The 21,930-nt window shown below is 44.7% G+C and overlaps 2 protein-coding genes across 3 annotated transcripts; both read right to left on the bottom strand.

Annotated features, from left to right (window-relative positions):
* Window positions 1-221: 221 nt before the first annotated feature.
* slc25a34 (solute carrier family 25 member 34) lies at window positions 222-5,418 on the bottom strand. Its single transcript, XM_076267379.1, has 6 exons — window positions 5,334-5,418; window positions 4,039-5,008; window positions 2,837-2,902; window positions 1,659-1,811; window positions 1,300-1,434; window positions 222-1,024 (listed from the first exon to the last, which is right to left on the bottom strand). Exons 2-6 carry the CDS (start codon window positions 4,513-4,515, stop codon window positions 842-844), a joined length of 1,014 nt encoding a protein of 337 aa, XP_076123494.1. The 5' UTR covers window positions 4,516-5,008; window positions 5,334-5,418; the 3' UTR covers window positions 222-841.
* A 736-nt stretch (window positions 5,419-6,154) lies between these two features.
* On the bottom strand, window positions 6,155-21,172 carry fbxo42 (F-box protein 42). Of its 2 annotated transcripts, none has more exons than XM_076268003.1 (10): window positions 21,039-21,172; window positions 19,604-19,885; window positions 19,259-19,375; window positions 18,172-18,306; window positions 17,058-17,211; window positions 12,377-12,487; window positions 10,839-10,935; window positions 10,387-10,443; window positions 8,252-8,368; window positions 6,155-7,996 (listed from the first exon to the last, which is right to left on the bottom strand). In XM_076268003.1, exons 2-10 carry the CDS (start codon window positions 19,878-19,880, stop codon window positions 6,935-6,937), a joined length of 2,127 nt encoding a protein of 708 aa, XP_076124118.1. In that variant the 5' UTR covers window positions 19,881-19,885; window positions 21,039-21,172; the 3' UTR covers window positions 6,155-6,934. The 2 variants fall into 2 exon arrangements, with proteins under 2 accessions (XP_076124118.1, XP_076124117.1); XM_076268002.1 differs by having other exon boundaries at window positions 21,048-21,172.
* Between the last annotated feature and the right edge of the window lie 758 nt (window positions 21,173-21,930).

Raw genomic sequence — 21,930 nt, 5'->3', positions numbered from 1 at the left:
ACTGATCACAGAGCTCATGTTACCACTATCTATCTCAAGCTACAAAGGTCAGGACATTACTCAACTCAAAGGAGATAACCATTCTTTTGCCTTGTATTTTCTTTCAGAGTGCACTGAGAATGAGTTTCAGTCTCGCTAAAGAACTGATTATCAATGGTGCTCTGTATTTGTACAGTATATATTTTATTGGTTTATATTTTCTATAAAGTACCATCAACACATTTTTATATCAGCAAAATCTTTATTAAGGGGGATACATAGTGATTAATATATCAACATTTATAGATAATTAGTATTTACATTTTTCATTCAATACATAAAGCACAGAAGGCATATAATTTTCTCCATTTTACTAATGAATATAGCACATCTTTATCTTCAGGGAGAGCATACATCATATTAGCCTGTTACATGACAGTGTACTCATTCTAAGGTCAGGCACAGAGAGGAGGATTGCATCCGTTTTATGATGAGTTGTGTTCATTGACCATAGCTTTAGCATTAGTCCAAGACGTATTCAGAGGTAATTATCAGTATGTTCACTAAAACATGGAGATGTAGCACCCTGTGATTCAGTATGTACTGCTTAAAAGACAAAATGATACAAGGAAATCCTGAGAGACCTACCAAATGAACATGAGGCTAAATTAAATGGCCCCAAGAAAAGTTTCCCTTCCCTTTCTCAGCGTGATCCTGTAACACATTCTCCCTGAGAGTGTCTTTAACTGGAGTGCTCAGACTAAGGTGCAGCTGCGCTGCCATAACCTCGGCACCTAGACAAGCGAGCGTGGTTCCTGACCCCCCCCTCCCCACCCCGGCATGACTCTCTTTCAACAGCTCTTCACAGGGAGTCCAACTGGTACTGGAGCGCCCTCTGCCTCATCACGTCCCACAGCAGCATGCTGAGCACCGTGTGGGGGGCGAGGCGCAGGAACACTGGCCCGATGCCCTTATACAGGCCCAGCGGGCCCTCGGCCTTCATCACCTTCAGCATGCAGTCCAGGAAGCCCCGGTACAGCTGGCCCTGAGCATCAGGGATGACAGAGAAAGACAGAAGGAGAGGTAAATACAAACGGAACGAAACAGGCTAGAAAGAGTAGAAAGAGTAAGAAAGACAGATGCAAGAAGTATTCGTGGCAGTGCAATTTAAACAAAAATGTGTAAGCATTATGGAATTGAGAGACATGTTTAATGTTTTGTACAAAAGTTACTAGGGGAAATCATAGGTCATCTCAATACACAAGGCACCGACTGACACACAGATAGCCCAATTAAGAAAAGGGAATATGAAAACCCTACCCTTCGAAACTCATCCACAGGTTGGTTGTAAAGTCTTGTGCTAATCACATCAAATGGGGTCATCGTGATGGTCACCGCAAGACCACTTAGCATAGCAGCGGTCAAGGCAACCAGCCAGCTGTTTGGATGAAACCACTGTAAGAGACAATGTGCATTAAGTTAGCAAAGACTCCGCAAGAACAGCAATAATGCCATGAAAGACAAATGTCTTATTTTAGGAGGCACAGAATATCCTTGTGATTCACCAAGAGCTCAAAAGGATAATGATTCTTACAACTTCACACTCGGGGCAAATGAAAACTATTTTGGTGAATCTACAGAAAGTGAGAGATCTGTGTGTCTAGGGCCCATGACCTCACCTCTGTGTGAGAGACCCACTCCTTGGCCGAGCTGAAGGTTGCAAGCTGGGCAGCTGAGCCCACCATGACCCTGGGCACAGCTCCGTTCACCCCTCTCCACAGTCCCACCAGCCCCTCACGGCGGTAGATGGAAGCAAAGGCACTTGACACTCCCTGAGAGGGAAAGAGACAGTGAGAGAGAGCGAGAGAAAGAGAGGATTGTTAGTTTAAATCTGTAAGTCTGTTTAGCAATTGACAAATGTGTGCTATTTATAAATCTGTGAAAGAGAAAATTATAGACCAGGATGTCATTTCAGTTTTAATGCAGCATCTCCCCTCTAAATTCATGTAAATCTGGCTAAACACATCAGGAGTTCCAGAATAAAAGAGGTGTTCAGGGAATTGGTTGCTTTAAAGACATAAAGACACAATTTACACAACTAAACATCACTGTGCTAAAGTGAATACACAGTATGTCTTGTACAACAGAATGCACTCAATCATAATTAAATGAAGCCACAAGACCACGCTTTAACACAGAAGGTATTTCTGAATAGGTCCCCTTTAATTGCAATTTTTAAGCATATTTTTGGGGCTTTTGCCTTTAGGTCCATAGGACAGTAGAGAGAGAGAGAGAGAGAGAGAGAGAGAGAGAGAGAGAGAGGGGGGAGGCGAATGGGAGAGAGATACGAGGTGGGATCAGGAAAATACTGCAGGTCGGAATCAAACCGATTGATCGGAGATCGTTCTATGTACATAGTACTAAACATACAGAGCTATTGAAGTAAATAATTCAATCACTTAACAGTAAGAGGCTACAGTAAGTAAACTAATTGTTTACGCAATGAAGGGGAAAAAATGGTATCTGTGATGCGATCCAAGCCTGGCCAAAGTTCGCCTCAGGGACAAGACAAACCAAAGCCACAGCACAAACCAGGCGCACGCCTCTTTTTGAAACCCTCTCATTGGCTACAGCTAGAAGACTGTGGGAGGTGTGTCACAAGCATTTGTCTTGTGGTAGGAAACACACATGCCCAGCAGCACCTGTCTAACACGTTCAGATATAGGCCTGCTGGAACTCTGTTTCTCAACGAGACGCCATCCCTGCACACAGAGTGCAAATATGGACAGATATTTGTATATCCTGTAATAACAGAGCCTGTGGCCATATATGTAGATCAAAGGACCATTTACTTCACCTGGTGGTTATGTTGATGACCCACAGCAATAGTCTCCACTGTTTGGGCTTGAAGATGTGTCTTGACCTATAAGAGGGGAAAGTCAGCAATGAGACACAGTGTTGGCTTTCTGTGTGCATGTAGACTACTGTAAAACTACCACAGGCTCTCTGTGGAATGCTCTGTGCTACAGTCATTCAATGTAAACAACCGTAGAGCCTGTCTACCAATAAAGAGTAAGGTGTGGCTGTTGCATAACACTGCATATGTTCAGATTGCTCATTCCAATGCTTCTTTCAATCTTTACTTTTTTGGTCTATATTATTTTTACTGCTTTACAGTTTTGAAATTTAAAATGTCATTTATCCCACGTGACTTCATACAGTGAGATCCTTTTAATGTTTCTCATCCTGGTGGCTATATTAGCATATGACGTGAGTGCTCTGCTAAACTTGGCAGTTTATAGAGCGGGAAATCATGCACGTTATATTGAAGCACACAAACATACACACAGCTTGGACACGTGCCAAAGGACCCTTAAAATAGGTACACATCTCTTTTTTCAGCCTCCTCTGTCACCTGAGCCTATGGAAGCCAGATAGGGTGACAAAGTCACATTTACTGGATATGTGTATGTGCCGGATATCTTGTCTGACCCAGATACACACGTATAGAATTTTAAATGGGTCAAGTTCCATGTGATGGACGCAAGAGCGGGTGAGGAACATCAACAACAGGACCCGCAGAATTTCAGACATGTAACTTTACAAGACCTGACCTCCGTGAGTGTTGTTCAGATAATGACCTACTAGATTGTAAAACATTAAGTCACACATGAAAAATCCTGGAAAACTAAGACTAAATTCTGCATTTGCCTTTCTGGACAATTGTACATAACTGTAATTGTACTGGACACTGTTAATAAAGCAAAGACCTAAAGCAGTACATATACTGAATCAGAGGCTGCTACTGACGACTCCATGTTTTAGTCAACATACTGATAATTACCTCTGAATTGCTTTTAAAACCCAGACGTTGACCCACATAACACCACATTCCAATAGAAATGTAGACCAAATCTGTCAAAGGGCCTTTTCTTCGCTATCATAAACATTAATGGAACTACTTAAACATGCCCTCCCCAAACCAGTTCAGCACTTCATCTTCAGAGTTCCAATCAACAGGTTTCACTGCTACTTGACCGCCTTGTCTGGTTTACTCACCAGGTAGGCTGGTGATGCCACGAAGGCCCCCAGGGCTCCCGCAACGGCTCCAGCCATAATGTTCCCACCTGGGGCTTGGGTGAGCCCAGCCGCCTCGCTGTAGGAGTAGAAGCCCAGTCGCACGCCATTCATGAAGCCCTGGTAGAGTAAACCGGCGCTCAGGCCCTTCTGAAGGCCACGGAGACCATCGTTGCGGCCCACCACCCACAGGGCCTGCAGGACGCCCCGGTAGTGCCTCTGGTAGGAGCCGCGGGCCCTCAGCTCGCCCTGCAGCTGCAGGCGTGTCTTCACCACCTCCAGGGGGTTCGTGAACACGCAGGCTCCACAGCAGGCCAGTGCGCCCAGCACAAAGTCCAGAGGGGGCCAAAGGTGGGGTGGCCCTTGCGTCGGAGCCCGGCTTAGAGCTGGCATGGCGACTGGAGGACTGCTGAAGGGAGATTCTGTGGTTGGATAGTCCAGCAGGGTGCCTGTCGTCATCTTACGAAATGTCTCTGACGTCACAAGGAGAGTTAGTGCCTCTGATCTTGATAAAATCCAGTTTGCTGACTACGCATGTCAGAGAATTCCCTGGCTTTTGTTATGAGGGCTTTATATTTGCGAAACCCTGAGATAATCAGTGATGTACAAGCTGGTGATTGTGTCCTTATGATAGTAGTCCCAGTCCTGTTGTCAGCACTCTGTGGTCATAACTGACACACTGATCCTGCATTAGAGCAGACCACTGCACTAATACTTATTTCAGGTATTTCAGATATCCTGATCCACATGCTTCTTCTAGATTCCTTGCATACAGTCTTCAGGGTCATCAAAGTGAGATGACATGAAAGTTATCCAGTCAAGTCTGGCTCCAAACTATCACTTGACTCCACCATCGTAGTCAAAGGTAAAATTCCAATGATTTCTGGAAGGCCAGCTGTAGACAGTGCCTAAAAAGGTCTTCCTGAAAGTTTCCTTAGGCTACTCTAGAGATCTGCAGGCAACATTTCAGAGGAAACAGTGATTATAATACGTAAGGAGATAACCATAGTAGAGAAAAAATCTTATATTCTTATAATTTAAGAATAATTTACATAACAGCAGCGTTATAGGCTATTTGAAGGGTTTTATACAATTAGCCTTCACTCAAAGTGTAGTGTGACATATAGAATAACGCTAACGTCACATGAAACTCGTACGAGTAGCTGTCAGCCGAACTCAGGTGCTTTATGGGAGTATACAGTGTGGATATGTAAAGAGTTAGTCCTGTATCGACAGTAACTTCAAAACGTTTTCAGTTAGCTAGCAAGCCTGCTTACCTGTACTGTAGCCGCTCACTCTCCTCCCTGTTTGTACCACTGTAGCAGCGAGCGATGGTAAACATGTGCATTCAATACTTTCCAGTCCCCGAAGTCCCGCCCATAGACATTTCTGTCCAATCATCACTATGTCCTAGAATAAACTACCCTCTTCCCTAAGTGTCAGACCAATCGTTTCCTGCTCCTGCCCGTCCTTCACTGCTATAGAAATTCTCTGGGTAAAAGGTTATGGAACAGAGGTGGGGGGTTGGATGATAGTGTATAAATGAGACGTTGTTATTGTTGCGTAGAGAGCGAAAGGATAGCGTTTTCCTTGGAGAGAAACTATCCGCGTTTCTCATTAGAAAAGCATGCATAAGATGAGAGCTAAACTACTAGTCTACTTACGTATGTCTGAGAAGGTTTCCAAACAGACTATGAATTTTGATTGCATGAGTAATATTGGGTCAGTTTACTGCCCAAGTGGCATCTTGAACCATTGGGGTAGGAGATAGGCCTGTGCATGACAAAACTATTATTGTTTACGAACAGAATTGACCATTTATCAGGGAAAGCGTGCATAGGTCATGCATGCTCTCATTTCACTCGTCAGAAATGTTCGGATTAAATGGGAACCCACACACATCACTGGCTGGTGTTTACCCGGTCACTAAGGCAGCAATTTTTAACGAGTCTCATCTATGGCCAGTGGTCTGGGAAACAGAATATTTGAGCAGAATCACATATGAAAATATAAAACGGACAAGTCAACTCTATTAGGACCGAACTCATTCTTCTCACTTAAGAAGTCCAAAATACAGTTAAGACATGTAGGCCTTTATTATTTGACTTTGCTTACATTTCACTGCAACACCCCTCATCCACCCCTGCCCTTCCCAAACGCCAACACACTGCTTTTTTACACACACGCGCAAAAACTCATCCATTCACACAAACAAACAACACACATAAACACACATTCACACGGAGTGTTCAATGTAAACAATGCAGGTTGAAAGTGATAAAAAAGCAAGGTAGTAGTCCGCTGCTGTCCTTTCATTTGATCTTCTTTCCCCTCCATCAAATCGTTTGCACACAGAAAGAGGATACACACAAACACACTCACACGGTGTTATACACTAGAAACACTTTCACACAAAGCTCTCACCCTTCCCTTACACGGACAGCCACACAAGCATGCACACAAACACACACACACACACACACACACACACACACACACAAGAGGGAGCCAGGAAAGTGATTTGAACCATCACTTCAGGATCTGGGTCTTTCATTTGTGAGTGTCCTTTAAATGTACTGAATTCTTGATACTGCTGAGCAAACAAGTTGAGCAAACGGAGATGTCTGTTAGAGGTTAACAGTGTAGGAAAGGAGATGAACAGGGTTTAGTGACATTTCTTCTTTTTATTTCCCCAAGATCCTCCCTCTCCAGGTAAAGGCGAGTTTAAATTCCCTTGCCGGGCTGAATGGAGGGAACATCCCCCCTCATCTTTCATTAAATTGTGGAATCCATTGTTCTTTTTTTTTTACACTCTCCCAAACCCACAGGTACAAGTTAGTGTCAGTCTGCTCGTCCGTCTGTTTCCTGCCCTGCTACATTACCTTTTGGCGCGCACAAAGTACAAGGCGTTGGTTTTGGGATAATATTTGACGTTCTGTTTCTTGTCCATGAGGCCGCCGAAGATGATGAGCTCCCCGCGGCCCTGCACCACCGTGTGCAGACTGGTCTCGGGCGGCCCGGTGACTGCGGCCGGCGCTCCGCCACTGCCGTAGACGCGCCAGGCCACCACTCCCACACTCTTGGCACGAGACACGTCCAGCACGTACATCTGCATGGGCTTGCAGTTGAGCGACTGGTACAGAGGCTTGCCCACGTTCAGGCTCTGGGGCGGGTGGTGGCCCAGCTGCCGCCGGGCGATTGGTGGAATGGAGTGTCCGTCAGTGGGGGGTGGAGCCTGAGGAGGACTGGAGGAGGAAGGGGGCGGGCTGGCTAAGGCCCCACCCCCTGCTGTAGCTGCCGCCGAGGAGGAGGAGGACGGAGAGGGTGAGGGTAAGGAGGAAGACGACAGGGCTTTGACGGCCTCCAGGCCCCGGCGCAGGGCGGCGGGGGACACGGCCCCGGGGGGCGTGCGAGGAGAGGCAGAGGGTGGTGGCGTGTGCAGGCCATTGGTGCTGAGAGCCTCGGGGGCGGAGGCCAAAGAGGAGGAGGAGGAGGAGGGGGGAGGGGGCGAGTCCCAGCTGTAGTCCAAGGGGGCGTGAGGCCGGGAGGGAGGGGAGGCGGCCTGGGCGGGACTGGTGCGTGGCGAGGGGGAGGAGCCGTTGAGCAGCGGCGGGAGCGGCGGGCTGTCGGGGCCCTGGGAAGGGGAGGGCTGCTGCTGCGGAGAAGAGGCCGAGGGGCTGCCCTCGCGAGCGCCGGAGCGCGGGGACGGCCGCGGACGCAGCGTCCCCCAGCGGCCGTTGACGCAGGGGGCCTCCTCCACGGCGCCCAGCACCACCCCGGCCGCCCCGCTGCGCACGGGGGACTGGGAGCGCAGGGACGGGGGCTCGGGCCCCAGCGGAGCGGGGGTGGCACTGATGGGAGAAGGCCGAGAGTTGAGGCTGGGGCTCAGGGGGGCGCGACCGGACGGCGCCTGAGAGAAGACCACCACACACTGACCCACCTACAGGCAGAGAGGGAGAAATACACAATCACAGAGAGAAGAAGACACAGTGCAGGAGGGCACAGCAAAAGAGAGTAAAGGTGGAGGCGCTGAAAAACTAAGGACCGATGGAACCGATGGAACCGATGGAACCGATGGAACAAGAAGGAGGGAGGGAGGGAGGGAGGAGGAGAAATAAATGAGGAAGAGGAAAAGAGGAAGAATGTGAGAGTGTAACATGAGAGGGTGAAACAGACACTGCCATACGAGTCTCACCCTGCAGGCTGGATGGCACCAGAGCTCAGGGGCGCCGTGCTCCTCGTTCTCCACACGCAGCTGCTGCCAGGACCACGCCGGGGTGCCCATGTGCAGCAACCAGGCATCCTTCAGCAACTGAGGGAAGAACAGAGAGAGAGAGAGAGAGGGAGAGAGAGAAAGAGAGGGGGGGGGAGAGAGAGACAGAGAGAGAGGGGGGAGAGACAGAGAGAGAGAGAGAGAGAAGAGAGAGGGGGGAGAGAGAGAGAGACAGAGAGAGAGAGAGAGAGAGAGAGAGAGAGAGAGAGAGAGAGGGGAGAGAGAGAGACAGAGAGAGAGGGGGGAGAGACAGAGAGAGAGAGAGAGAGAGAGAGAGAGAGAGATAAGAGAGAGAGACAGAGAGAGAGGGGGAGAGTGAGAGAGAGAAAGAGAGAGAGACTGTTAAGAGTATTTCCTTCAGAGTCAAGTCATACAGGAAACCCTTCACACAGATCCAGATTCTGCACTTTAAGGGGCCGTGCACACGACGCCGGTTTTTGTGAAACCGGTGAGGTTTTGTTAACGGTTACGCCTTGCATGTACACGACGCCGGCAGTTTAGGAGACTGAAACCGATAGCTTTTGAAACCGGCTTCCGAAGTGGGAACTTTTGAAACCGCCGGCTAACTTTCGCCGTGTAGACGCCTGTAGGTGACGACATAGCCCCACCTCTCAACTCAGCCATGGCACTCGATCTGACATGTTGCTTGTCAAAACAAACCAAAACATTTATTTATCATATTAAAAAAAAATTTTCTTTCCCCTGTCATGATTTATATGCACAATGTAGCCTATCAGCCTTTAGTGGCTAAGTTAGAAGCACACGTTAAACAGTTAAACATTAGCTTACTGCATGTTAGTGTTTTCTCCAGTGGTGCTCAGACCTAATGCAATGCGTAGGCTAAGCATTTTAAATTTCACATAGCAGTCACATACCTTGAAAATGAACTTTATTAGTTTAACAGTTGAATTGAAAACCGAATTGTCTGTAGTCTCCTTATTTCATGCGACTGCTTAACCAGAGCACTTATTATCATTCACATATTGACATTCTCTGGCTTAACAAACTGTTTCAACAATGTTTTCTTCTACGCGATTCACGCGAAATTATCGTGAAGCTTCTGCACAGCGGCGCCATCGAATGGTCTGGCATATGCACTACAGCACATTTAGCCGGTTACACCTCTGTGTGTACACGCAAGGTTTTTTCTTGCCGGAGTCGTTAAAGGTGTGAAAGCGGTAAGAGAAAATCCACCCGGCGGTGTCGTGTAAACGGCCTCTAAGTGCTTTCTGGAGCCAGATCATGTGTAGAGGACAGATTATCTGCCAGGTCTAGGGGTGTAAGAAAATATCGATAACATTGAGTATTGCAATATTTTATTTGGCAATACTGTATCGAAATTCAAATGGATTTTTTTTATTAATAGTTTACATGCAAGCACTTTATTTTGTTAGGCAGAACTGTACTGTGCAGTGTACTGAATTGTTTGTCTAAAGCAGACTTTTGTTTACTTAGATGTTATCACAACAATATATATCACAATGTATTGAATCGTAACCCATGTATTGTGATAAACTTGAACTTGAACTGTACTGTATCACCATATTCTTACCAATACACAGCCCTAGCCAGGTCCTCCCACAACAAACCCACATTTGGTTAAAAGTTGCTTCACCTTTGAAATACGTTTTACAGTGACTGCTCCCACCTCAGTGTGTCAATATTCATCTCATCTTTTATCAGTCCATACTAAGACTATGTACCGGGACATGTGGATCCTTAGGTATTGCTGGGTATATCACCCTAGAACAGCAATCCTGTTATCTGACTGATCTCATATACATGTCTGTCCACTTCACATAGAGTACAGTAACTACGGCACAAGATATACATAAGAACTCAGCACTATACTCAGCTATGTACTACACACATGACCACTGCAGCCAGGAACAAATGCATTCGGGTCAAAATAATACACTTTGCACTTCATTTGACTCAAGATTAACCAGAGCAACAACAGAAGCGTACAGGAAGAAAAAGGATGTGATCAAGTCAGCTAAAGACAAACACAGAGAGACTGATAGTGGCACACAGTATAGAATGATCAGACTACTCACAGCATTAGGACCACCACATCCTCCCAGGATAAGCAATGTCTCGTTGTCTATAACAATCTGTGAAAGACAAATGGGCAGGTCGGCACGGCAACACATATTAGAAAAGGTAGCACACAGAAGGGGGGGGGGATTATATTTCTGCTGTGTTACAGCAAAGTGAATCTACTCATATAGGTCACCTCAGCGCATTATTTCTAGTATCAATTTCAGTCAATTAATTACTAAAAATATGCCACTGCAGTACCATGAAGTACTAACACTGACATTTTAACACTGTTCAAAGCTACCTTTAGCATTGTTTTAAAAATGATTTTTTTTCTGCAACACAACTCAGTCAAGTCATTACCATGGATGACATTGGAGGACATGGATGACATGGTACAGTGCATGTGGCACTGAAGGCAGTCTCAAGATTCAGGAACTCTGGATGGAGCAACTGAATGGTAGCTCACCTGTGACTGGCCGCCGCGGGGGTGAGGGCTGGGGCCGGTGATGTTGGGCTTGGACCAGGACCACTGCTCCAGATCCAGAACCCACACTTCATTACTCCTGCAAAACCCAAAAGCACAGCTAACATTACTCAGTGACACCAGGACAACTGGAAGGGAGGAAGGAGTAACTGATGCGGCACAGGCAAGCAGGACTCCGCCACAGTACGTGAAATGGTCACCTCACAGCATACGTTCCCCCTGGTGTTTCAATGTCAAACACTTGTCAGTTTAGAGCTGTGTCAGGTCAGTTAACATGCTGTAAAGGATCGATAACTATAAAGACAGACATAACTATAACAATATGAGCATCTACACGCCTCTTCTCATGATGATAAAATGTGATATCTAAAATTCAACTCTGATTGGCTGTCAGCTTTTTGGTTCTTAAAATCACTCTGAAAGAGATCCCCAATGATTCTTCATTCTTCATGACGTCATTGTCATAACATGCGTTGTGGACGTTGTTATTCATATTAACTACAGCAGTACTTCTGTTATCGTTACCAGTCATCATTTCTGATGTGAAAGGCCCTTAATACTGACCATGTCTAGATATAAGCCTATATTTCAAAAATACTGATGTGGCTTCAAGAAATTAGAAACATTTCAGAACATTTATGCGTCTTCATGCACACTAGAACTGAACTTGGTGATGATAAAGAATCAAACACATGTAGGGTACGCACTTCTGAGTTTTACATTACATTACATTTGGCTGACGCATTTTTAGCCAAAGCGACTAACTGATTTCATGACTTCATACTAAAAGCTATTCTTAGAATAAAAGAGAAAGTGGTCCCTTTCAGGATCAGTCCTCTGAGGTAAAAAAGACTCTTATCACAATACATGGATCCCTGCACTGCTGCTTTTATGAGCTTATTTCTACTCTGCTGTGACAAATGAACAGCAAATGTGTTATTTTTCCCTTTCCCAAGCGCAGACTGAAGGCAGATTTACAGACTGAAGATATACCTAATAAATTAAATACATTAGGTAGTGACATCGGATATCCAGGGCCTTTGTATTTATATGGAGAGCAACAGCTCCTCCATGTCATGTTGAAATCTGGGGCGACTTTCGCGTAGTGGCACCTGGCGTGCACCTGGTGCAAGGTGGTGCAAGGTGGCGCAAAGCTTATTCTTATCTTACACTTACTTAAAGTGTCGATTTTTCACCATGCGCTATTCTTCTATTAAACCTTGCGCCCAGGGGAGTGTTAATTAGCAACATAAGGTGTGGTCTGGCGCATGATCCAAAAATCGCTATCTTACACACTCTAAACAGCATTGCACAACTGACCAAGAAAAACCTGGTCTATAGCGAAAGGCGCCAATAAAGCACAGCTGAAGACGCACTGTCACGAGATATAAAAATCACTGGTTTGGGTTTACAGCGTCTTTAAGGCTTAGATGTTGGCCAGACAAACAGGCCAGGCTAAACACTTTTTTTATAAATATGGCACCTTGTCTCAAGTACTGGTTGTGTGGGGTCTTACGTACATTTGTCGTGCTCCAAGAGATCCTCCAAACACCACCATGGTACTGTCAATGACTGACGCAGAATGACCTGCCATTGGCGGGGGTCCATGGGTCGTCACTATGCAGTTCCACCTGAGCGGATAGGATAGAAATGGGTTAACATGACAGACAAGGACAACAAGATAGTAAGAGATAACCAAGTTGGTGAGGCTCAGCATCTTACTAGTTTATGCAATTTGGTGTTCATTTCTGTGACACTTTCTTTTCCACATCTTATCTATAAATAAATAAATAATGTTATATGCACATTTTGGCCAGTCTAATAAGAAAGCATGACAGGAATCTAAAAACTTGAATCGCTAGAAGGGGGCAAATTAACTCTTGATTCGTGTAATGCCATAAAAGTTGATGAAAATTAACTTATTTCCACAAATTCAAATCTGCTATTTTATCACACTTTTCTGTAAATTATGCCCTGACAAGATTACATGTTGATCCTTAAGCTGTTCACAAGTCACAGAGTTTCATGAAGGCGCTTAAAATATGTGAATGAGTTAAATGGAGACCAAGCTATTGTCTTTGCATCCGTATTCTGCTCAATGGCAATAAAGTTTTGCTCTAATACAGCGGTTCCCAAACTTTTTTCCCCGCTGACCACCTGCTACATCCTGACTCGGCTCGCGTACCCCCACCATCCGAAAAGTAACACATTCTATTGACGCATTCCAGGCATCATGTTTAATTAGCCACGCTATATAATAACAAATAGCAAAATCAAAATGTGCAACTTGTCTATGAGCTCTCACGCTAAAAAAAACAGTGTGGAGAACTGGTTGCCATGGCGCCGCCGCGTTCGGACGCCTATCTGCGGGCTCCTACCACACTGTGCTATTATTTAATATTTTCCATTATTTTATTTACACCAACTGCACTGGGTCGTGTAACATATAGTCGCCAGGCACTGATTGACATTGGTTTTCTGGAAAACAATGGACTTTTTGACAACTTTTTCACGGAATCAATCTGCCCGAGCGAAATTCTCAGGAATGCCGATGAGCGCACCAACTTCAAAAGATGCAAGCGTTGAAAACATCGCGGAAAGCGGGCCGGAGTCCGAAATAGGCTCAGAACTCGGGCTCACCGCCCGTCGTTGCCAAGTGTCCTATTAGCCAATGTCCAATCTCTGGATAATAAGCTGGATGACATAAGGGCACGATTGAAATACCAAAGAGACATACGTGACTGTAACATCTTCTGCCTAACTGAGACGTGGTTAACACCGTCAGTGCAGGACCATGCAATTCAGCCTGCTGAATCTCTCTCTGTACATCGCATGGACAGAACGACGGATTCTGGCAAAACTAGAGGAGGGGGGGTATGCATTTTTGTGAACAACAGCTGGTGTGATAGCCGGAATGTCAAGGTACTAGCAAAACACTGCTCACCTGATTTGGAGCTCATCACTGTGAAATGCAGGCCATTTTATCTTCCCCGGGAGTTCACATCAGTCATCGTCACCACCATCTATATTCCACCTCAAGCGGACACTGATACAGCACTGAAGGAGTTGTCCGGGACTCTCAGAAAGCAACAGAATGACAACCTGGATGCAGCTGTGATTGTGGCTGGTGACTTCAATAAGGCCCGTCTCAAGAAGGTCATGCCGGATTTTTATCAGCACGTCAAATGTAACACCAGAGGGGAGAGGACACTGGATCACTGCTACACTTTGTTCAAAGATGGATACAAAGCCAAGTCTATTCCTAATGCCCAGGTACCAGCAAAAACTGAAACGCGAGCCTCCAGCCATGCGTGAGGTGACGCTCTGGTCAGAGGAGTCTGAGAACATGCTCCAAGATGCGCTGAGCATTGTGGACTGGGATGTGTCCAGATCTGAAGAGAACATCGATGAGTTTACAGAAGCAGTAATAGGGTTCATAGGGAAGCTTGTGGATGACACTGTTCCCAAAGCCATCATGAAGACATACCCTAACCAAAAGCCATGGGTAAACCACTCCATCCGCGAAGCTCTGAATGAACGAACTGCTGCTTATAACTCAGGACTTCTATCTGGAAACATGGAAGAATATAAAGCTGCCGCATACAATCTACGGAGAATGGTGAAAGAAGCCAAGAGACGGTATGGGGAAAAGATCCGGTCCCAGTTTGAACAGTCAGATTCCAGGTGTATGTGGCAAGGGCTACGGACGATGTCGGACTACAAATCACCAACTTCCACCATTGTGAACGCTGACCCCCTCGCTGGCAGATGAGCTCAACACATTCTACGTGCGATTTGACCAAAACGCGGAGGACATCACTCAGGCGCATGTTGAATGCGCGTCAGTCCTGTCAGGCCCAGTGGAGACTGCGTTCATGACGCTCTCAGAGCATGACGTGCGGAGAGCATTTAGGAGCGTGAACACCAGAAAAGCGGCAGGTCCAAATGGCATTCCTGGACGAGTATTCAAAACCTGCGCAGATCAACTTGCTCCTGTATTCACCGAAATATTCAACCTCTCTTTGGCTCAGTCAACTGTACCAACATGTTTTAAAAGATCAACAATTGTTCCTGTGCCAAAGAATTCACATCCTGCTGGCCTGAAAGACTACCGTCCAGTTGCTCTGACGTCTATAGCCATGAAGTGCTTTGAGAGGTTGGTCAAAAATTACATCTGCTCATCATTGCCCTTAAATCTAGATCCCTTGCAGTTTGCATATCGGACTAATAGATCTATGGATGATGCCATCAATTGTATACTGCATACTGCATTAGCCCACCTTGATAACAGGGCAGGGAATTATGTGAGAATGCTGTTTATAGATTTTAGCTCAGCATTTAATACAATCAAACCTGTATTACTACTCACTAAGTTGGAAGATCTTGGACTGAATTCATCTCTGTGTAAATGGATTTTTAACTTCCTGACTGGTAGACCCCAGGCCGTGCGGGTGGGTAGTCACATCTCTTCATCCCTTACTCTCAATACAGGAGTGCCACAGGGATGTGTTTTAAGTCCATTGTTGTATTCCCTCTACACATACGATTGTACAGCAGTACATGATTCCAACATCATTGTCAAGTTTGCTGATGACACAGCAGTAGTTGGCCTCATTTCAAAGAACAATGAGCAGGCTTACTTGAATGAAGTAGACAGGTTATCCAACTGGTGCCAGGAAAACAACCTCCTCCTGAATGTTACGAAGACCAAGGAGATGTTTATAGATTTCAGGCGTGATCAGCATAAGATGTATCAACCACTTATGATCAATGACTCTCAAGTGGAAAGGGTAGAGAGTTTTAAGTATCTTGGAGTCCATATTACTGAAGACCTGACTTGGACCAAGCATATTAATTCATTGGTGAAAAAAGGTCATCAGCGTCTTTTCCACCTCAGACGCCTCAAGTACTTCAAGCTACCTCAACAACTACTGAAGAACTTTTACAGAACCACCATTGAAAGTGTTATCACTGGCAGTATAACAGCTTGGTATGGAAATAGCACTGAGCTAGACCGTAAAGCTCTGAAGAGAGTAGTAAGATCAGCTGAACGTACCACCAGAAGTGCCCTACCCAACCTACAGGAAATTTACATAAGGAGATGTCAGTCGAGAACAAGGAAAATTATCAGGGATCCCAGTCACCCCAACAACTGCCTCTTCACTATCCTACGGTCTGGGAAACGTTACCGCTGCCTGAAGTCCAACACGGAGAGAATGCGGAAAAGTTTTTATCCCCAGGCTATCAGGATTTTAAATGAGGATTGTAGCAGGAACACCAACATAGCCTAAACACCTTTGCACTTTCTTTCTTTATTCTTCCTTTTCTATATATCCTTTGCACAGTCTTGGAGTCAGTGGAACAAGCATTTCACTGCATTGATAGGCTACCTGTATAATGTATGTGACAAATAAACATTTGATTGATTGATTGATTGATTGAACATTAGACTGGTTAGATAGCACCTCACTGCAAACCACGCACTGTGGCTTTGGGCAGTCTGTCTCCCAATCAACTTGAAGCCGAGGCCTATATGCCTCATCATACTGTAGGCTACTTTGGTTTTCTTCCCGCAGTCTTTTCTGTCTCGTCCTTTTTTTTTACCCCCCTGCGCTCCACCTCCATCATTCTGCCCCCCATTCCCATCGTTACCTGTCTCCTGCTCTGTTTGTCTCGCTTCTCTTCTTCGATCGCTTTAATTAGTCCTTTTGGACAGTGTCCCTGTTTTTAGACAGTTTTCCATGTTTGCGTAGCCTTCTACATAGCCTAAACTTCCACGAAATGAACAGGCCAGATATTCTGGCTGCCCGCAGGAAATCATATGCATTGTGGGTAGCTTATTTTTTTAATGAAAACATAGCCTGCTATAGAGTTTACAAATTATTTCCTTTAATTTCAAGTTTCCATATCATTATAACCCGATTAGAAATGATTTATTATTTATGAACTAATTCGATTATTAATTAATTAATCATTTTTAGAACATTTCTGACATTGCCCTTTTCATCTCGCATACCCCCTAGTGGCAGCTCGCGTACCACCGTTGGTACGCGTACCACAGTTTGGGAATCCCTGCTCTAATATAACATGTTGTTTGACCAAGGAGACAAATGCAAGTATGACAAAGAGAAAAGGATGAAAGCTGTCAGCTGTAAACAGTCAGAACAAACATTTCTTTACTGTGATACTGTTTTCCCTCACCAGTTCTTGGAGGGCGAGTAAGTGTGGATCTCATCGAAAAACCTTTCGGGTTGGTGCAAGGGGTATGGGCTGGGTCGTGTCCAGCCCCCAAAAAGCACAAGGAGGTCCTTGTACATCACCAGTGTGGCTCCTGCTTTGGGTGAGGGGTAGGAGCCTGCACAGGGGAGAGGGCCAGAACGGAGTTAAACACTTCAGTAAAACAAACGCAGCCTCCAATTATCACCACTTTCGTTCGAAAATTCTAAAACAGCGATGTTTTTCAATACTTCAAAATAACATTTGATAAATGAACCTTACATTTTTCTTACTGCCTGAAATTTCCGATTTTGTTTACCACGCTCGGAGGTTAGTGCTGGCCTGGTGGGTCGCCTATTTACGCCGTTTCAACTGCACATGAACGGTTAGACCGAGAATTCTCGTCATGAAATTAAAATTCCACTGGAGCTCCAAGCGGATGTGTACACGCAGCCTTACAACACTGTTTACAGCTCTTCGTGTCACGGTAAAATGTAATTTTTGGTACATAGCTCATTTAGATACACCTATGGTGTGGGTGCCTGCATTTCTTTAGGAATCCACCATCTTGGTTTGTATAGAAATGGATATTAAGTGACACATACACGCAAGACGGCGGAAATACGGGACCGATGGTAATAGGAAGAGTTCCGATAAGTAGTTGTGTGGGTGCAAAAGGGGTTTACTGACAGTGGTGCACTGGCATTAGAGGCCTCTCTTTAGGCTTCTACAGGTCTATAGGCCTGTGTGAGATCTGACTGTCAATCACAGTCTGTTGCGCACTGACGAGCACAAACTTGATGAGAGGGTGCTCGGTGGTAGTGGGGGAGGGGCATGAGAGTTGTAAACATTCAAAATTTTGGCTAAGTCCCCTCAATCTGTCAGACTTGCCAACTGAAGCTTTAAGGGAAAATTCCGGTTTATTTTTTACATAGAGTACCGTCGACGCAAAATAAAATGATCAGTTTTACAGTTTGAAAATAGTGCTGTTAAAGTGTCAAAAAGTGCCAAATATCTGATGTACCAAATACTGAAGAGACTGTCGTCTCAATAATTGATGGTGAATGCCTAAAGAGGCTGTCCTGCCGCCAGCATATACCTGAAGCCAAAGGGCGGATCCACTCCTTGCTGTTGAGGTCGAGCCTCCACAGGTCATTGAAGGCAGCATTGCAACTGCTCTGAGTGCAGCCACCAAACACATACATGGACTGGTTGGAATCATAATAGCACGCACCTACAAAACACCAAGTTAGTTTCATTACACAGGGGAAACATTAAAGCGTTCTAAATCACTGTGTACAATTCTTGATAAATAAATAAGCAACAAAAGCCAAACAAATGAGATCAGATATCCCCTCTTCCTTACACACCTTTACCCTGTACCTTTTGGGTCTGCGTTGTACGGTGATAATCTATTTCTTAAAGAGCACTACTGTCTCCGTTACTCACACACACCCTCTCTCATTGCACAAATATACTTTTGGCAAATGAAAACCTATCACATTGTATCTGACATCTCATTGGTTAAAGACCAAAAGAGGTTCTATGTTAAACTTCAGAATCTCTCGCTCTCTCGCTCTCTCTCTCTCTCAACTGATTGTGTTGCTTTACTGGCTGCTTCAGGAAAACTAGAAGGCGGCCATATTGACAAGATGAGACTTGAATGACAATACAGCCTCATTCACACAGGCCTGCTTCCCTGTAAATTAGCACTTCCTGCTAACGGCCTGGTGTGAATGCAGCCAAGGAACTGGACAAGTATTGATCCTGCTACTTCAAACTTACTGACAAAGCAGCGAAGTGCGGCATCATTCTTAAACAGATGCCAATGCCTGAAGGCCACCAAATTAGTGCTTCATTTCATCAACGCTTCATGCCTTACACTGTAACATATTGTTCTATAAAGACCTGATTTTAAAGTTGTTTTATGTTATAACTTCCACAGAGAACAAACCTAACAGACAAGAATTCACAGCAAAGCCAATCATGTCCAATATATGACACTGGAGAATCTTAGAAATTCATGTGTGACTACTAAAATTATTAGTTTGCCTTGGACATCTACACTGCGCTTTCCAAGCATCTGAAACATTTATGCAAAATGGAATCTTAAGGTGAGGTGAAAGGTGGAGAAAATCCTAGGCAGCCAGTAGACAGGGTGACCAGAGACAACGATATATACTGACTGTGCGAGAACCGCTGGGTGATTGGCGTCCCAGGATACGGGTAGGTGCGACTCTCCCACTGAATGTTCCCCTCCTGGACAGCTCTTAGGAAACCGTGGTAACACTGATATGCTACACCTGGGAAAAAAGAGAAGGTGTGAATATGACACCTTGATTCTCACATCCATACAAACTGCCCAAGGATGTGAGCCCAAACCACCATTTACATTTACAAAACGATAGCCTCATGCAACCAAGTAAAAGTATCAGTCAAGTAAAAATATCAGTAAAAGTATCACTACCACATGCAAAACTAACAGCAGCATTTATACAGTATCATAACCACTTCAACTGGATTGTCCTCACCTTTGATGAGACGATACCACTGTTTACAGACCAGAGCAGCAGTCTTGTGCTCCTGATATGGTGAAAGAAAGGAGAGGATGTACTCCAGCACTTCTTCTGGAAGCTCCACCATGGCCCTGTGACTCCTTGGCTCGTCCTGGCTCATGCTCTGCCCGTTCTGCTCCTCAGCGCTTACCCCCACCTTCATGCCAACACTGGTGTCCCCTGACCCCACCCCACCCTCTTCTGTATCCATGGCAACAAAGCAGCCATCCTCACTGTCTGAGGAGCGGGACATTCTGCCTGATAAAATAGAAATAAATAGAAGAAATATTAGGAAAAGAAAAAGAAGAAGAAAAATAATAAGAAAAAAAAAATAAGACTATAACCAATACTCTGTAATGTATTTCAGTTCACTCTGTAATGTATTTCAGTATCATGTATTTGGTCGAGATGAAGATCCAACTCCGTAATGCTAACGTTATGTTTATAAGCACTCATACCTTTTAAAAATAATTGCAAGCAAATGGCTTCCGTTTTTAGAAAAGGTATATGGATGCTGGTAAGTCACACTAACAAGATCAACAAAGTGCTTTGTGAGACCAAGTATATCGATGAGGCAGCCACATACGAATAACAATATTGTCTGTCTATCTACAAGATGAAAATAGAAAAGCAGACGTAAATTTTCTTCCTCTTCATGACATTGACGTAAATCTTTACAACAGACCAAGAATTTGACCCGTGTTGCATGCTCGATAAATAGTTAACGTCACGAGATAGCCACACATTTAACATTCAGTTCTTATATTTTAGGTAGGCTTATTTGATATTATGTGTTGCTGTGTTGTACTCACATATAGCTAACCAAGTTAGCTTACCATTGCTTGTCAGCCATGGTAACTAGAATGATACAGGCACACCTTAGGAAATTAGATACTTAAAATGCGTGAAGCACCTAACGGTGAGATAACGTTAACTCCCTCATATTTAACATGTAACCACAATGATCAAATGAACATTTTAACTACTGCCATTCGCCTGACTTGAAGTAGGCTGACGGAAACTAGTTATTTGGCTAACAAAATCGGCTAACGTTAGCCAGCTAGCGATGGCTGGGGCAGGGACTTTGCACAATGTAACGTTAAGTGTTTTGCCGTTGTACACGGAACATGATTCTGTCATCAGGTATAACCGCAATACCCAACAGCAGATATCAGTTATTAAAGGTGTGTGGGACAGCATACACAGTCCCGGTATTTGGTATGTCCAACATTAGCTTGCTCATAACAAATCTGCCGGTTAGCTAGGCCGAAAGCTAGCTTGTTAGACCTGAACCAGACTAACCTATAACGCTAGTGGCTAGCATGCTGCACAGGCTAACGGAGGCTTACAAATCAAGATGGACACCTATTTTTCTGTACCTAGTTCTGGAATTTCTGTTAATTTGACTCACCGTACTTACCACTGTTGTACTCTCTCTCTCTCCTTCTGTTTACTTGTGTAACCCGCTCTATGGTAGTTCCCTTTATCAGCTACAGTAGTAAATCACCAGTCTCAAAACATTCGCCATCTTCCCCACTGGCAGCAGCTTCCGCGAGGACTCGTGAGCGCGCACGCATATTGCTACAGCTAGGCGTCATGAAAACATGTTGACAAACGCCATCATAAAAGCCTGAAATACCTTATTTACAAGTGTTTAGAGAGTTGTATAAGGATACAGAAAATAAAAGTATAAATTATTTTGTTGTTAGAAACGTTTTGAATAGTTTATACTTTCCAGATCTGTGCAGTCTTGAAATATAATTTAGGCAAGTAGGCCCAGCCTCATATCCTATCATTTACATTTACAGGCTGTCCAAGAGGACAAAGTTTGTATTGAAGCCTACTCAGTACAGTGTCATCATTGGTGTCAAACATGAAAGAGAAATATTAGGTCTAGGCCTACTACAGAAGCATTTTCACGTGGGAGTACATTCGAGCTGGATGAATTTGTGTAATTGTTAAGGCTTTCTTACACCAAACAACTTTGACAAGATTTGGGAAAGATTCTTTAAATATTGTAGTCTTTTAACTATGCCCCCCATTCAAGCTTTACTCAAAAGACTCCAGTCTTTAAAGTATCTTTCCCAAATCTTGTCAAAGTTGTTTGGTGTAAGGAGGCCATAAGATGCAAATTCCACTTATCCACGGGGTAATTGGGGGTAGCCTACTTATGAAATCTAAAATGCTAAAACAAATGCCTTTGACAGAAATACATGATGGCAACATTACCTAGAAACTCTGTTGTAACAGCATTTAAAAGGCATGGGCCTACTCTAATGTCAAAAACGTGCACTCGTGCAAAT

Source organism: Alosa pseudoharengus, unplaced genomic scaffold (assembly GCF_046254945.1).
Source record: "Alosa pseudoharengus isolate Yale_2024_CS ecotype anadromous, Long Island Sound unplaced genomic scaffold, YU_APseudo_1.1 YU_APseudo_1.1_scf_5, whole genome shotgun sequence".
Taxonomy (NCBI): Eukaryota; Metazoa; Chordata; class Actinopteri; order Clupeiformes; family Clupeidae; genus Alosa; species Alosa pseudoharengus.
The sequence above is the reverse complement of the archived record's forward strand: the minus strand, read 5'-3'. Positions and strand labels throughout refer to the sequence as shown.